Source organism: Callithrix jacchus, chromosome 7, assembly GCF_049354715.1.
Source record: "Callithrix jacchus isolate 240 chromosome 7, calJac240_pri, whole genome shotgun sequence".
Classification (NCBI taxonomy): domain Eukaryota; kingdom Metazoa; phylum Chordata; class Mammalia; order Primates; family Cebidae; genus Callithrix; species Callithrix jacchus.
Window position 1 is genome coordinate 59,351,680 of NC_133508.1, and position 15,846 is coordinate 59,367,525.

The 15,846-nt window shown below is 55.4% G+C and overlaps 1 protein-coding gene across 4 annotated transcripts in view; it reads left to right on the forward strand.

The window, feature by feature from the left end:
* Positions 1 to 11,469, forward strand: part of EPHA8 (EPH receptor A8) — a 39,288-nt gene extending 27,819 nt beyond the window's left edge. For all 4 annotated transcript variants that reach the window (XM_054258886.2, XM_035308088.3, XM_054258887.2 and 1 more), the window contains 12 exons: positions 1,094 to 1,218; positions 1,292 to 1,454; positions 3,164 to 3,257; positions 4,036 to 4,103; positions 5,231 to 5,395; positions 5,580 to 5,765; positions 6,056 to 6,117; positions 6,730 to 6,939; positions 8,443 to 8,592; positions 8,685 to 8,875; positions 9,136 to 9,309; positions 9,469 to 11,469. In XM_054258886.2, coding sequence (XP_054114861.1) covers positions 1,094 to 1,218; positions 1,292 to 1,454; positions 3,164 to 3,257; positions 4,036 to 4,103; positions 5,231 to 5,395; positions 5,580 to 5,765; positions 6,056 to 6,117; positions 6,730 to 6,939; positions 8,443 to 8,592; positions 8,685 to 8,875; positions 9,136 to 9,309; positions 9,469 to 9,583 — 1,703 coding nt within the window. In that variant the 3' untranslated portion in view covers positions 9,584 to 11,469. The remainder of the gene's footprint in view (positions 1 to 1,093; positions 1,219 to 1,291; positions 1,455 to 3,163; positions 3,258 to 4,035; positions 4,104 to 5,230; positions 5,396 to 5,579; positions 5,766 to 6,055; positions 6,118 to 6,729; positions 6,940 to 8,442; positions 8,593 to 8,684; positions 8,876 to 9,135; positions 9,310 to 9,468) is intronic.
* Positions 11,470 to 15,846: the final 4,377 nt, after the last annotated feature.

The following is a 15,846-nucleotide window of genomic DNA, read 5'->3' on the forward strand; positions in this document are numbered from 1 at the left end:
GGTCTCACTCTGTCCGCCCCCATTCCGCAGCACCTCCTGCCTTGGTTTTTAAGAGACACACCTCGTGTGTCCCTTGCAAACAGTGGCCTCATCGCATCCTTCCCTCTTTCTGGCAGGTAGTGCTTACTAGCTTCACCTAATAAAGGGGGATCTGGTGTCTACAGAGAGCAAGTGACTTACCCAGGGTCCCAGCTAGCAAAGGAGGGGGCCGAGTCCCGAACCCACGCCTGGCTCCCACACTGACTGGCTTTCTCCGGACCACACCCTTCCAGTGCAACTCTGGAGCTGCTGCTTAATTTCTCATGCGAGACTCAGCAGCATTTATTGGGCACCTAGTGTGTGCAGTCCCTGCCCTCAGGGAGATCCAGCTGTGCTGGGGATGCCCAGACATGAGGGGAGACTTGGTCACGTGGGGCAGAGAGTCAGAACTCAGGGTGAGCAGAGGGGAGGAGGAGGCCTGAGGGCAGGAGGAGTAGCGGGGACAGGGCAGTTCCCTCCATTTGGCTTTGGCTGTGTCTGACGCCTCCCAGTACGCTCCCCTCTGGGCTGACGGTGCCTGAGCCAGGAGGGAGGGGTGCATGAAGAAAGGCGTGGGTGACTCCGTCAAAGAGGGTGGGGTGGGTGGGCGACCAAGTGTGACTGGGAGAATACTTGGGGCTCGGCTCATCCCCTTCCCTCAGCATCCAGAGCTGTCCCAGCTACGCTCCCCAAACCCAGGCAGTGAGGGGCCAGTTCCTCCATTCTTCCAACACTTATTTCTCCTGACCTTTCCGCCTTCCTCAAGGTCTTCCAGGAAGCTGGTCCACACTGGGTCCTGGGCTGGGGAAGGAGGCTCAGACCTCTTCTTGGCCAAGCCATCCCCAGCATCCAGACCAAGCCAGGCCATGCCAACCCCAGGGGACTGACCCCAAGTGGCCACCAGTGATTTTTTGGGAGAACTGGAGGGTGCTGGCTGTCCTGGGGCTGGGGCAGGACCGTCAGGAAGCTGAGCAGGGCTGGAACCAGGATCCCCGGGTGGAGCCTGGGAAGGAGGGTGGGAGAGAGGCCACCCCTTGTCTCCTGTTGGCCCTTCTGACGGGTTCGGCCGCCCCAGCCCCGTCCCAGGTGGTGGTGATCCGGCAGGAGCGGGCAGGGCAGACCAGCGTCTCGCTGCTGTGGCAGGAGCCCGAGCAGCCCAACGGCATCATCCTGGAGTATGAGATCAAGTACTACGAGAAGGTACTTAGGGCAGGACGCAGCGGGAGGGGCTGGGCCAGCAGGGCAGGGCCCACTGACCAGCATCCCGTGGCAGGACAAGGAGATGCAGAGCTACTCCACCCTCAAGGCCGTCACCACCAGAGCCACCGTCTCCGGCCTGAAGCCAGGCACACGCTACGTATTCCAGGTTCGAGCCCGCACCTCGGCGGGCTGCGGCCGATTCAGCCAGGCCATGGAGGTGGAGACCGGGAAACCCCGTGAGTGCAGGGAGTGGGTGGGTGTGGGCGCAGAGCAGCCCAGGCACCAGGACCCAGGGTGGAGGAGGAGATGGCTGAGGAGAAAGCTAATGTGGGCTGAGCTGGTGCCAATGCAGGATTTCTGTTTCCTTGCCCTGCCAAGTGGTGCTGTTGGAGTTTTTTCTTTTTCTTTCTTTCCTTTTTTTTTTTTTTGAGATGGAGTTTCACTCTGCCACTCTGGCTGGAGTGCAGTGGTGTGATCTTGGCTCACTGCAGCCTCTGCCCCCCCGGGTTCAAGGGATTCCTCCTGCCTCAGCCTCCAGAGTAGCTGGGATTACAGGTTGCAAACACTACACCTGACTAATTTTTTTTAGATTTGCTCCATTACCCAGGCTGGAGTGTAGTGGCACGATCTCTGCTCACTGCAACCTCTGCCTCCTGGGTTCAAGCAATTCTCTTGACTCAGCCTCCTGAGTGCTAGGATTACAGGCACCTGCCACTGTGGCTGGCTAATTTTTATATTTTTAGTAGAGATGGGGTTTCACCATCTTGGCCAGGCTGGTCTCAAACTCCTGACCTTGTGATCCACTCTCCTCAGCCTCCCAAAGTGCTGGGCTTACAGGCGTGAGCCACTGCACCCAGCCTAATTTTTGTGTATTTAATAGAAATGGGGTTTCACCATGTTGACCAGGCGTCTTGAACTCCTGACCTCAGGTGATCTGCCTGCCTTGGCCTCCCAACGTGCTGGGATTATAGGCATGAACCACCACACTTGGCCTCTGTTGGCATTTTTACAGGTGAAAAACAGGCTCAGGGAAGGACGGTTGCTTGCCTAAGGCGGCAGAGCTGGTGACAGCCCCCCTCCTCACACATACATGCACACACACACACACACATGGGCTGGTACTGAGATCAGTGTCAGGGTCTGGGACAAGCAGCATCGGCCTCACCTGGGCACTTAACAAAAATTCAAATTTCCAATCCTTACCCCAGCCCTTCAGAAACCCTGTGGGTGGGGCCCAGCCATCTGGGTTTTCACAAGCCCTCGGTGATCCCCAGGCACTGCCACATTTGGGACCCTCTGACTTTGAGTCTGTCCCTTTCACTCTCCTCCTGCCCCAATCTCCAGCCTGAGTCAGGTCTCCCATCTGAGCAACTGCTGCATGGGGGAGCTAGGGCAGAGCTTGTGACCTGGCACTCCGTGGGCGTCTGACTCCCTGGCATCTGAGTGCCTCTGGTGCTCATAGGCCTGGCACCCCCTCGAGACCACCCGGATGGGAATCCTGAGCCCTCCATCCTATTTAATCGAGTTCTCTGAGCCTCAGCTTTCCATCTGAAAACTGAAGATGGTGCTGGGGTCTCCCTGGAAGGGACGAGGGCAGGGTTTACTGAGGCTGGAAGGTACAACTCTCAGCACACTCCACGTGTCAGGATAGCAGGAAGGACAGGGATTTATCGGCTCAGAGAACATGGGACTCTCCCCCTGTCCCACAGTCCCAGGAAGCAGCAGCACCAGCATTAGGAAGCCGGCAGCCAGGTCTCAAGGGCTTGAAGAGGAAGCTTAGTAGAGGATAGGGTGGGAGCAGAGGAGGAGCTGGCCTACACCCTGACTCTGGGCTGGCCCCCCACTGGCCCCAGGGTCCCAGCCAGGCAGGCTCCGAAGGCTGCCAGAGCCCTGGGCCCAAGGTCAGGGTTGAGAGTCTGGTCCCTGACCCTGGCTTTCCCTGCAGGGCCCCGCTATGACACCAGGACCATCGTCTGGATCTGCCTGACGCTCATCACGGGCCTCGTGGTGCTTCTGCTCCTGCTCATCTGCAAGAAGAGGTGGGTGGTCTGGCCCAGCCACTCCTAGCCCCTCCTCTCAAGCACCGTGCTTCCCACCTGCTCCCAGCCCCACCAAGCCAGTGGTCCCCATGTGCCTGGGGCTGGCTCACTTACAAACACATCATCTCATTTAACCCAATGACATGCTAGTAATGTAGAGATTCTGACCTCACTTTGCCGGTGAGTAAATTGGGGATCAGAGAGGTTAGGCTTCTTGCGAAAACCACACAGCTGATAGTTGTCAGAGCTGGGACGTGAGCCTCGGTCTGTTAAACTAAAGCTCATACTCTCAGTTATCTTCTCCTCTCCACTCCATTCCGGAGGGAGGTGGAGGCAGGATAATCTCTGGGCATGGGATCCCAGACACTAAGAATTGTAAGGATCATTAATTAATGGAGAGATGCTGGCCCAGGAAAGGGAGGGGCTTGCCAAGGTCACCCAGTGGAGTTGGCCACAGAAGCCTCATCTCCAATGCCCCCACCCAGGGTGCTTTCACATAACACTGGGCTATCAGCATAGTAGACTTTGCCAAGAGGGTCAAGGGGACTTGAGAACATTTTGAGGATGCCACCATGCTTGTGACCATCATAGCTGTCACATTTAGCTGGGTGGAGAGCCTGAGCTCAGGGACTCTCCCCTGCAGACTTTGTAAGGAGCAGGAACTGACCTGTCAGGAGAAGGGGCATGAAAAGAGACGCCATGACTTGTCCCCTGGTTGGGGTCAGGTCCCGGGCTAGGGATGGCCTGGCCTCAGGCAGGGCGGTGCCCTCCTCCGCAGGCACTGTGGCTACAGCAAGGCCTTCCAGGACTCAGACGAGGAGAAGATGCACTATCAGAATGGACAGGGTGAGTGCAGGGCCCAGAGGCCTGGGGCAGAGGGAGGGTTACAGGGGGACCCAGTGTGAGACAGGGGTGGCGCATGTGGGAAGGAGGAAGGTGCCCAGTGAAGAGGCCAGAGCCCCAGAGACAGACTCCAGGATGTCACAGAGACCCAGTGCCCCAGAGGGCAGTGTCGCTCACCCCTCTGGGACTCTCAGGCTCCATTCAGGATGCTAGAGGCCCTCTCTCCAAGGAAGGGCATACATCTGTATATGATTTCGGCGGGGAGGTTCATATACTCTCGGACAAGGACTCCTGCTATGGAGGGATGTTCAGGATTCTGTAGCGATCCCAGGAAACAAGGCACATCTGGGGCCACCTCCCTTCGTGCCCCAGTCCTGTGCCCATGGCAGACGGTAGCTTCAGGCATGTTGCTGATTCACACCGGGCCCAGGCGCAGCCTCGGATTCCTCCTTAACTATTTTTAAATATTTATTTATTTATTTATTTTTTTTTCTGAGATGGAGTCTCACTCTGTCACCCAGGCTGGAGTGCAGTGGCTCAGTCTCAGCTCACTGCAACCTCTGCCTCCGGAGTTCAGGAGATTCTCCTGCCTCAGCCCCCTTAGTAGCTGGGACTACAGGCATGCGCCACCATGCCCAGCTGATTTTTGTATTTTCAGTACAGATGGGGTTTCACCATGTTGGCCAGGCTGGTCTCCAACTCCTGACCTCAAGTGATCTGCCCGCCTCGGCCTCCCAAAGTGCTGGGATTCTAGGCGTGAGCCACTGTGCCCAGCCAGAAACTGTTTTCAATGAATCAAAGTTGACCCTTGTGGCAAAAACTTATTTTTGCTACATCCCTACCCCAGAACAATTTAGAAAGAGCTCAAGGACTGTAAAAGTGACCCCAGAAAATGACAGACATGCCCAGAACTCACTGGAGACTCCATAGCCCCATAGAAACTCCAGAGCGACTCCATGGAGACCCCACTTTCACTTGGGAAGCACTTATGGGGTATGTGCTGTTTGCTACCACATCTAGAGATTGCCAGACACCCCTCACCCCACCCCAGACCCATCCCAGGCCCAGGGAATGCCGGCAGAGAGAAATCCCTCCTGGACCCCACTGAAGGCTCTTCTCCCGCCCCTCAGCACCCCCACCTGTCTTCCTGCCCCTGCACCACCCCCCGGGAAAGCTCCCAGAGCCCCAGTTCTATGCGGAACCTCACACCTATGAGGAGCCAGGCCGGGCGGGCCACAGTTTCACCCGGGAGATCGAGGCCTCCAGGATCCACATCGAGAAAATCATCGGCTCTGGTAAGTCTCGGGGGTTGTGAGGGCAGAGACAGCACAGAGCAAGGTGGTGGTGGGGGTTACCCAGGGCAGAGGAAGAGTGTGACCCAGGGGCCTGGCAGGCCCAGGGGGTACAAGGGCCTGGGAGGCTGGGGGAGTCTGAGGGTCCCACTGCCCTCCCCCACCTGCCCCTCTCGGGGGTCTGCAGGAGAGTCAGGGGAAGTCTGCTACGGGAGGCTGCGGGTGCCAGGGCAGCGGGATGTGCCCGTGGCCATTAAGGCCCTCAAAGCCGGCTACACGGAGAGACAGCGGCGGGACTTCCTGAGCGAGGCATCCATCATGGGGCAATTCGACCACCCCAACATCATCCGCCTTGAGGGTGTCGTCACCCGAGGTAGGTGCCAGGCAAGGACAGCCTCACCCTGCAGTGCCCCTCCTGCCTGGACAGGCCTCTGCGTCTGTCCCCTCATCCATCCTGCTCTGCCCCACCTGACCCTGTCCTGTTGGCTCAGGTCCCCAAATGACTCGGGGTGCCCAGAGCCTGAGACCCCAGTGGAAGCCCAAGGCACCCTGGGGCTTTCAGTGCTGGCACAGGCCCTGGGATGGCGGTATTCTCCTGGGGTCTCTGATCAGCAACCCTGAGCCCCAAACCAAGAGCCACCCTCTCCCCACCGCCCGCCCCAGGCCGCCTGGCGATGATCGTGACAGAGTACATGGAGAACGGTTCTCTGGATGCCTTCCTGAGGGTGTGTCCCGCCCCCGCCTCCTGCATGGCTTGGGGAGGGGGTCCAGTTTGGGTGCTGGGAGATAGTGCGAAGCCCTCTAGCCCCCCCTCCCTGGCTTGGACATCACAGCAGGCCTGGGGGACCGGAGGCAGGTATAGGGAGGAGGTCTTTGAGATCAGCCAGTCAATCAAACTGCCTTTCCACCCCCATCGCATGAAAGTCCCTTTGTTCCACGGGGTCCTGCTGAAGGGGTGCTTCTATGGGAATCCAGGCCCCACCCAGTTGGGGAGCATGCTGGCTGTGGGGAAGACAGCTGGATTCCCAGCTCCTACCCTGCGGTTTCTTTGCTGGGTGCCCTTAGGCACAGAGCTTAACCTCTCTGGGCCTCCATCTCTCTTTCTGAAAAATGGTTAAGCAGTCATTGCAGCCCCACCTACCTGGCAGGGTTGCTGTGAGGGTAAATGAGACCGTGAGGCTTACCCTAACTGCAAGGGGCTTCGGAAGCAGTGAAGCTCTTGGTAAATTGCAACTTGCGTCTCAACTCGAGAGCACCATGCAGATGGGAGGGGCTCCTGTTCACGGACCAGGCACCTTGCCGGCCCTTCCTGAAGCCCAAGCCGTGTCCCCCTGCAGACCCACGATGGGCAGTTCAGCATCATGCAGCTGCTGGGCATGCTCAGAGGCGTGGGTGCCGGCATGCGCTACCTCTCAGACCTGGGCTACGTCCACCGAGACCTGGCCGCCCGCAACGTCCTAGTGGACAGCAACCTGGTCTGCAAGGTGTCAGACTTCGGACTCTCACGGGTGCTGGAGGATGACCCTGATGCTGCCTATACCACCACGGTGCGTAGCCCATACTCCTTCCTGCTAGATGGAGGGGCGGGGAGGGGCACCAGGGGCACCCAGGGCCCAACAGCTCTTCTGCACATAGTTGAATGAAGTTGGTGGTTTCCAGGTGGCCCCCAACCTGGGGCACACCCAGTGCCTTTCCCTGGGAAATGGGAACAGCCTTTGCCTGCCTTTCCTCTGTCACTGAGAGGACTGGAGAGACCCCAGGGCTGGTCCCAACGGCTACTCACTCACTCACCAGGAGACTTCAGGAGGGTGGGAATCTACCTGATTCCTAGCCAGACTCCGCATCTTCTCTAGAGTTTGCCTAAACACCAGCTGTTTTCAAATGTGTTCTGTGGAGATGTGGGCTTCTCTAGAGGTGCCTTAGAGGCAACCTTAAAGGCAGGAGCTGAGTGCGCAGGGGGGCAGTTTCCACCCCGGCTCCAACAGGACCCCTCCCTTAGCCTCTGTCCCACAGCCTCTGAGTAAGGTTTTGAATGGAGGAAGGATCCTGTGACAATGAAAGAAGGAAGGAAGGGAGTGAGGGATTGAGTGCAGAGAGGGAAGGAGGAAAGAAGGCAGGGGGGAAGGCAGGAAGGAAGGAAGGGAAGGAGGGAAGGAAGGAAGGAGGGAGAGAGGAAAGAAGGAAGGGAGGGAAGGATGAAGGAAGGGAGGAGAGAGAGGGAAGAAGAAAGGAGGGAAGTAGGAGGGAAGGAAGGATGGAGATAGGGAAGGACGGAAGGAGGGAGGGAAGGGAGAGAGGAAGGGAGGGGGGAGGGAAAGAAGAAAGGAGGGAATGAAGGAAGGAGGAAAGAAGAAGGAAGGGGAGGGGAGGAGAGAGAAGAGGAAGGGAGGGAAGGGAGGAAGGGAAGGAAGGACAGAGGGAAAAAGGGAGGGAGGGAAGGAGGGAAAAAGGAAGAAAGGAAGAAAGGGAGAGAGAAATGAAGGGAAGGAGGAAGGAAGGAAAAGGGAAGGAAGGAGAGAAGGAGGAAAGGGAGAGGGAAGGAAGGAGGGAAGGGAGAGAAGGAGGGAGGGGGTGGGGGAGGAAGAGGGGGAGGAAGAGGGGGAGGAAGGGAGGGAGAGAGGGAGGGAGGAAGGAAGGAAGGAGAAGGAGGGAGGAAGGAATGAGGGAGGAAAGGAAGAAAGGGAAGAAGAAGGGAAGGGAGGAAAGAAGGGAGGAAGAAAAGAAGGGTAAGGAGGAGAAAGGAGAAGGAAGTAGGGGAAGAGAAGGAAGAGGAAGAGTTAGAAAGCGAGGAGGCCGTGTCCCTGAGGCTCCTTGGCTTGTGACTGGTGCTGGCAGAGCACCTGCTGTGTCCAGCGCCCTCACTCCTTCCTCCCTCTTCACAGAGGCTCTCAAGGGGCCTCTCTCAGGACAGGCGCTCTGGGAACGTAGGGGCTGTGTTGCCCCTCTGGACTGGGAAGCGGGACCCCAGGCTTCTGCTCTCTGACTTGGAGGGCTCGGGGGACTCCCTGCCAGGCCTGGGCAGCCCCTGGACCCTTGTGTGTCCATCGCAGGGTGGGAAGATCCCCATCCGCTGGACGGCCCCAGAGGCCATTGCCTTCCGCACCTTCTCCTCAGCCAGCGACGTGTGGAGCTTCGGTGTGGTCATGTGGGAGGTGCTGGCCTATGGGGAGCGGCCCTACTGGAACATGACCAACCGGGATGTGAGTGCGGGGCCCTGGTGGGACCGGCCTCAGACGGTGGGGTCTCAGGGTCGGAGGAGGAACAGCTGAGCCCAGCACCACATCCCCTGCAGGTCATCAGCTCTGTAGAGGAGGGGTACCGCCTGCCTGCGCCCATGGGCTGCCCCCGTGCCCTGCACCAGCTCATGCTTGACTGCTGGCACAAGGACCGGGCACAGCGACCTCGTTTCTCCCAGATCGTCAGTGTCCTCGACGCACTGATCCGCAGCCCTGAAAGTCTCAGGGCCACCGCCACTGTCAGCAGGTGCCTGGCACTCACTCAGCTTCATTGAGGCGTGGCTGCCTCCCAGCATCGCCCCAGGCCTGTTCCGGGGACAGTTTGTCCATGACCCCTGGAGCAGACCCAGCCTGGGCCCCCAACCCCTGCCCTGCCTGGCCCCTTCCTCAGCCTGCTTATTCCAGGGGTCCAGCCTCCTGAACCCTCTGCCCACTGCTGAGCCAATACGGAGGCTGAGGGTGACCGCAGACCCAGCAGGCCACTTACCATAGGCCCCTGTGCCTCAGGTGCCCACCCCCTGCCTTCGCCCGGAGCTGCTTTGACCTCCGAGGTGGCAGTGGTGGTGGTGGAGGCCTCACCGTGGGGGACTGGCTGGACTCCATCCGCATGGGCCGGTACCGAGACCACTTCGCTGCGGGCGGCTACTCCTCTCTGGGCATGGTGCTACGCATGAACGCCCAGTGAGTGATGGGTGGGGATGGGGGCCCATGCGGGTGGGTGGATGCAGGGAGCCAGAGGCAGGGCTGCCAGGGAGGCTGAAGGGCCACTCATGGCCCTGGCTGCGTGTGCAGCTCCTGGCTTCCCAGGCCCAGCTGGCCAGCAGCACCATTCCTTCACAGGGACGTGCGCGCCCTGGGCATCACCCTCATGGGCCACCAGAAGAAGATCCTGGGCAGCATTCAGACCATGCGGGCCCAGCTGACCAGCACCCAGGGGCCCCGCCGGCACCTCTGACATGCAGCCGGCAGGGCCCAGGTGGCCACCAAGCCCACCCCAGGTCATGCCAGCGGCAGAGGTTGTGCGGGGCTGGCAGCAGGCAGGGCGGCCCCAGGCCTCTGCCCTCCTCTCGGGCGATAGCGGGGCTGAAGGCTCTGCCACAGGACCTGGAGTTATCAGGGGTCAGGCACCTGGGAAGGTGTCTTTGGTGGCCAGCCTGGCCAGGACACCTGTCCCCCAGGGCAGGTGCCTTCTCTTTTCCAGAGCCTGGGGCCCCCATGCCACAGAGACCAACAGTGACATCACTGGCCTGCATCTGTGTGTGTGTGTGTGTGTGTGTGTGTGTGTGTGTGTGTGTATGTGTGTGTGTGTGTGGTGGGGGGTGTTCTCACAAGGTCATGGGACCCATGTGAACAATGTGTGACCGCATGTGTCTGCCTCGAATCTCCACATGGACATGTGCATGTTTGGAGCATGTGCTTCTCTGTGAAGGCTGCAGGCACATGTGGGTGATGGTGGATGATGTGTCATGAATGAGGAGGTGTGTCACAAGGGTGTGAGCAGGGAACTCAGTGTGACACCGCCAGGTCCAGCACCCACGGGAACAGGGGAGAGGCTCATCCCTACATCCCCTCATGCCTGGAGGCTGGAGCCAGGGGCCACTTCTGAACTGCACCAGCACCAGGCCCACCCTTGTCTTCGCCCGGGTGAGCCCACCCTGGCTGTATCTCAGGTCTGGGTCCTCCCTCCAGCCGAGGAGGCCACCTGCAGCCTCTACCTGGCTCCCAACACTGCTTCAACAGGAAAACAGGGTTCCCGGCAGTCCCACTGGCCACCTTCATGGAGGCATCACGGCAGAACATACAAGAGGCCCACAGCTGGGCTTGGCTGCCTGGCCAGGGTCAGGGACTCAGCAGCCCCCTCTAGCCTCTGATGCCTTCCCTCCATGGCCCAGGTCTCACTTGAAGTCCTTTCTCGAACCTTTCACTTCCCAGCCCTGACACCTGCCCCTTGTCCCCAGGCCTAGGATCAGGGACCAGAGGATCGTAGCTTCTCAGCCCCCAGTCCACCCCTTCCTGTAGCATGTGGGGAGACTGAGGCCTGGAGAGTGGGGGGATGCCCTGTCCCAGGTCACACAGCAACCAAGTGTCAGAGTTGGGGCTCCGCCTCCCACCAAGGCTCTTGTCTCCATGCACCATCCCACATGGGTGCTGGGGGTGGAGGTGCCCTGGAAGCCCCTCTCCTCACACTGACCTCCCCTTACGGCCCACCAGGGTATGTAAATATCTCTTTTCTACCATGTCAGAATACTTTTTCCTCACTCCTGACAATGCAAAAATGGTCTTCAAAGCACATAAAAAGCACCCAGGGTGAGAAAGCCCCATCCCAGGGGCCATTGGCAAGCAGGGTAGCAGGAACCCCACTGTGTACCCCCTGCCAGCCCCAGAGGGAGGGGCAAGCCCAGCTCCCCAGCCCTGCCCCCCCCTCCCCATAGCCAGCACAGCTATCCCGCGGGGACACCAGCACTGAGCCCCCTCTCCCTCCTGCAATAATTCGGGGAGTCTCAGCCCCGTCCAGGTGCCGCGGCCAGCTCGCTACACCTCTATATATTATATTACTATATAGCCGAGCTGCTCTTCCTTCCTATGGAAGTCGGAAACATGGTCAGAACACGATCTGGGGAGGGATCCTGCCTTCCTCCCCACCCCCACCCCACCCCACTCTTACCCGGTGTCTGGGCTCTGGATCCTCACAGTCATGGGGGCACTGTGGGCCTGGCACTTACAAAAGTGTGGCCCCTGCCTCCAGCGTGGGGTCCCTCTCAGGGTCCCAGGGATCTGCCTCTCTGTGGTCTCCATCCTGGCTCTTGACCTTACAATGAGAATAAATTCTGCCTCATCTTTGCCTATGTCCCCCAGTTTTTCTTCATCTCTACAACTTTGACATCTCCTACTGAGGAAGGACCAACCTCATACTGAGCACCTACTGTTTGCATCCCATTCACGTTTCTCCCTCTGGTTTTCTCATCTGTCTGTGGAGGCAGGATTAGTGCATGCATTGTACATATGGGGAAGCTGAGTCCTGGTTCAGCCAACCTGCCTGAAGCCAAAGACAGGCAGGGGGATGAATCAGAACCTAGATTTTTTGCCCCCCAAAGCCCAGGCTCAGCTAGGAAACACCCCAGAGGCTCCAAATTCTCTCCTCCAAGAGGTGCACATGGTACTTAGCCCTAGAGTCCAGTCCCTTCCAGCTGGCATAGCCCTTGAGTTTTCTTGGGGGAGAAAGACTTCCAGCCCCAGGAAGAGGAGTACACAGGGAAGAGACATTCCTGGGAACAACTTCCTCAGGACCAAGGGGGGCCATTGGGAGAGCTGGCTTCGGGGAGGCAGAACAGGGAAAACAGGGTACGAGCTTCTTCCATAGTTGGGACAGGGAGCTGAGGACTCTCTCTGCTCATGGGAGGGGGAACAGCAGCCGGGGTTCTGGGCAGGAGACAAACAGAGGCAGAGTAGATGCCGACAGCATCCCCTTGCACCAATGGCTCAGACATTTGGGGAAGCTGCCCCAGGGTCTTAACGATGAGGGGTAGAAAGATGATCTCCAGCTGAGAGAAGGGCCTCACTCCTAAACTGTCCTCAAACGGGGGAAGTGGGAACAGGTAGAAAACACCTACCCTGTGTTTCCTAAATTGTCTCACTCAAAATCACAACAGCCCTGTGAGATTGAGAGTATCATCTGCCACTTGAGCAATAGCTTGCTTGGAGCGGCCAATGTCCCACATGGCAGAGCCACCACATAGAGCTAAATTTGTCTGATTTCAAGCCAACTATGTTTCCCCTGAGACTCCAAACTAAGCTCCAGGCCCTCTCCCCTCAAAAACAGTTGTTTCCTATGAGGCAGAATCTGTTACTACAGACTTCTCTTCCCTTAAGGGGAAAAGACCCTAACATCCTATTGGATGATAGGATCCAGTCATCCGATCCTAATCAACACGTGCTCTATGCTGGGTGCCACTGGGGGTACAAAGACAATGAGATGCAGCCCTTGTCCTCAGAAGCTCAGAAATGAGGTGGAGCTACAGACTGCACAAAAGAGGCTCCCTCAGTTAGATCCAATGTGCTAAGTTTCCAAAAAATGAAGCACACGGAAGGGTCAGAGAGAGCCTCGACAGGCAGGTCTGTCATGGAGGACTTACTGAAGGAAGCATTTCAGTTGAGAACTGAAGAATGAGAAGGGTTTGGAGGTTGATTTCCGAGGCAGCCCTTTGTGCAAGGCATGGAATGCAGAGGAGAGGAAGAATACAGCCAGAGCAGAAATAAACCGTGTTCATGGATGGGAAGCCTCACCTCCACAATGCTGGCTGTGCCTTTCCAATTTAACCTATACATTTTATTTCCAATAAAAATTGCAATGGGATTCTCCCAGCAACTTGACAGAGTCATCCTCAAATGAACATGGAATAACAAAGAACCCAGAATAGCCAAGACAGTTTTGAAAAAGAAAGAGGAAGAGAAAGGGAACCTCATCCTAGCTGATGTCAATAGGTACTATGAAGCTCTAATAATTAAAATAGTGTGGTTTGATCCCAGATATAGATCAACAGATAATAGAGCAGAGAATAATGCCTAGGGACAGATCCAAATACATAGGAGAGTGTGAAACACGACAGGGTAAAATGGTCTAGTTAACAGATGACGGACAAGTGTATCCCTATTGGAAAATATAACATTGGATCCCTGCTCACACCACTCACAAAGTAAGTTCCAGGTTGGTTAAAGTCCTAAATGTGAAAAGCACACTATAAAACATTTCAAAAGAAAACAGAGGAAAGTAACTTCATGATCTTAGAGTAGAAACTAAACAAAACACAAAAAGCATAAATGGTTTTTTAAATGATAAATCGTATTACAATCAAGAACTTCCGTGTGACAAATGAGGAATAGATTTGTTAAAGCCACTGGCTGGGAAAAGGTAACCCATATAACCAAGAGACAATTTGTTTCCAAAAGAATTTGTTAAAAAAAGCTCCAGGCCAGGTGTGGTGGCTCATGCCCTTAATCCCAGCACTTTGGGAGGCTGAGGCAGTTGGATCACGAGGTCAGGAGTTTGAGACCAGCCTGGCCAAAATGGCAAAACCCTGTCTCTACTAAAAGTACAAAAATTAGCTGGGCATGGTGATGGATGCCTGTAATCCCAGCTACCCGGGAGGTTGAGGCAGGAAAATCACGATGAACCTGGGAGGCGGAGGTTGCAGTGAGCCGAGATTGTGCCATTGCACTCCAGCCTGGGCAATAAGAGCAAGACTCCATCTCAAAATAAATAAATAAAATTTAAAAAATAAAAAAATTCCAGAGAGTCAATCTACCTAAACATTCCAGAGCAATAGGAAAATAGACAAAAGATGTGAACAAATACCAGAGGGAGAAATCTGAAAGGCCAAACAAGATATGAAAGAGTCTCAACATCACTAACAAACGTGGCAATGCAAATTGATACAATAATGAGACAGCTTGTTACACCAATCTGACTGGCAAAATCAGTGTGTCACGTGAGTATCGATGACGATATGGGGGAAATACCAATGTTTATAAACTGCTAGTGGGAATTTAAATTTGCACAGCTACTTTGGAGAGCAATTTGAAAATGCTTGATAAACTTTAATATGAGTAAATCTGTGATCCAGCCAACTCTGCCACTCATGTGTGCCTCTTAAGTTTCCTAATCGGGGCCTGAGTCAGGGTTTCTTGTGCAGTGATTTATTGAGGCAGAGCTCTTAGGTGAAAGGGAGATGGGATGGCAGATAGGGTGGAAGCACTAGGCAGTGATATGTTCTCCGTTGGAGATTAGCTTCAATCTGATCTCATGGGAGCTCTGGGGCATGAGTGACAGCACCGAGTTGGTCTACTTCAAGGCACGGGAGCCAATATAGATGTATATATAAATATATATATTTTTTTCTTTTTTTTGAGAAGGACTTTTGCTCTTGTTGCCCAAGCTGGAGTGCAGTGGCACGATCCTGGCTCACTGCAACCTCCGCCTCCCGGATTCAAGCAGTTCTCCTGCTTCAGTCTCCCAAGTAGCTGGGAATACAGGTGCTACAGGAGTGCGCCACCATGCCCAGAAATTTTTTTGTATTTTTAGTAGAAACGGGGTTTCACCATGTTAGCCAGGTTGGTTTTGAACTCCTGACCTCAGGTGATCCACCGGCCTTGGCCTCCCAAAGTGCTGGGATTACAGGCATGAGCCACCGTGCCTGGCTGGGAGCCATTATTTTTTACCCCCACGTCACTCAGTCACCAGCGATGGCCACTCCATGGGGAAGACGGGGAAGGGGTGCAAGTGTAGGTAAGGAAGTTCCTAAGAAGGGAGCAGCTCTAAGCCCTTAGCATCAATACTCACAGCCAGGGGGTGGGAACACCTACAGGCAAAAGGCATCCAAGTGGGGCATCAGCAGTGTTTCCCACCATATCGCAGAGAAGCACACTATATGCAGAAGCATACATGTCTACTGATATTTATTGCACCTTAGTATGTAATTGAAAGGCAAAGAGGAGGCTAACTGCCTCTCAGCAGGAAGACAGAAAAATAAACTACTTTATAAGTACAATAAAATAATCGACCACAGTTCAAATGAACAAACTGGATCAGCATTCATCAATAGGGATAAGTTTCCAAACATAGCATGGAGTGAAAAAATAAATGGCAAAGGAATATCCACAGGTTTAAACCATTTATGTAAACTTTAAAAACTGTGTGTGTTAGAATTGAATACACAGGTTTTGAATGCATAGCTGGGTAATGACAGCACAAAAATATGCATGAAGTGGGTAAACACCAGGCCAGCACAACTATATCTGTCTTTCATTGTTAGTTCTTTTGTAAAAATAGAGGGCTCTGAAGCAAATATGGCAAAATGTTAATATCCATTTAGTCTTGATGTGTATTTGTTACTTTATTTCCCAATTTTCTCATAGATTGAAATGGCCTATAATTTTATTTTTATTTTTGAGACAGAGTCTCTCACTGTTGCCTGGGCTGGAGTGCAGTGGCGTGATCTCAGCTCACTCTAACCTTCGCCTCCTGGATTCAAGCAATTCTCCTGCCTCAGACTCCAGAGTGGCTGGGATTACAGGTGCCCACCACCACACCCAGCTAATTTTTTTTTTTTTTTTTTTAGTAGAGATGGGGTTTCACTATGTTAGCCAGGCTGGTCTCAAACTCCTGACCTCGTGATCCGCCGGCCTTGACCTCCCAAAGTGCTGGGATTACAGGTATAATCC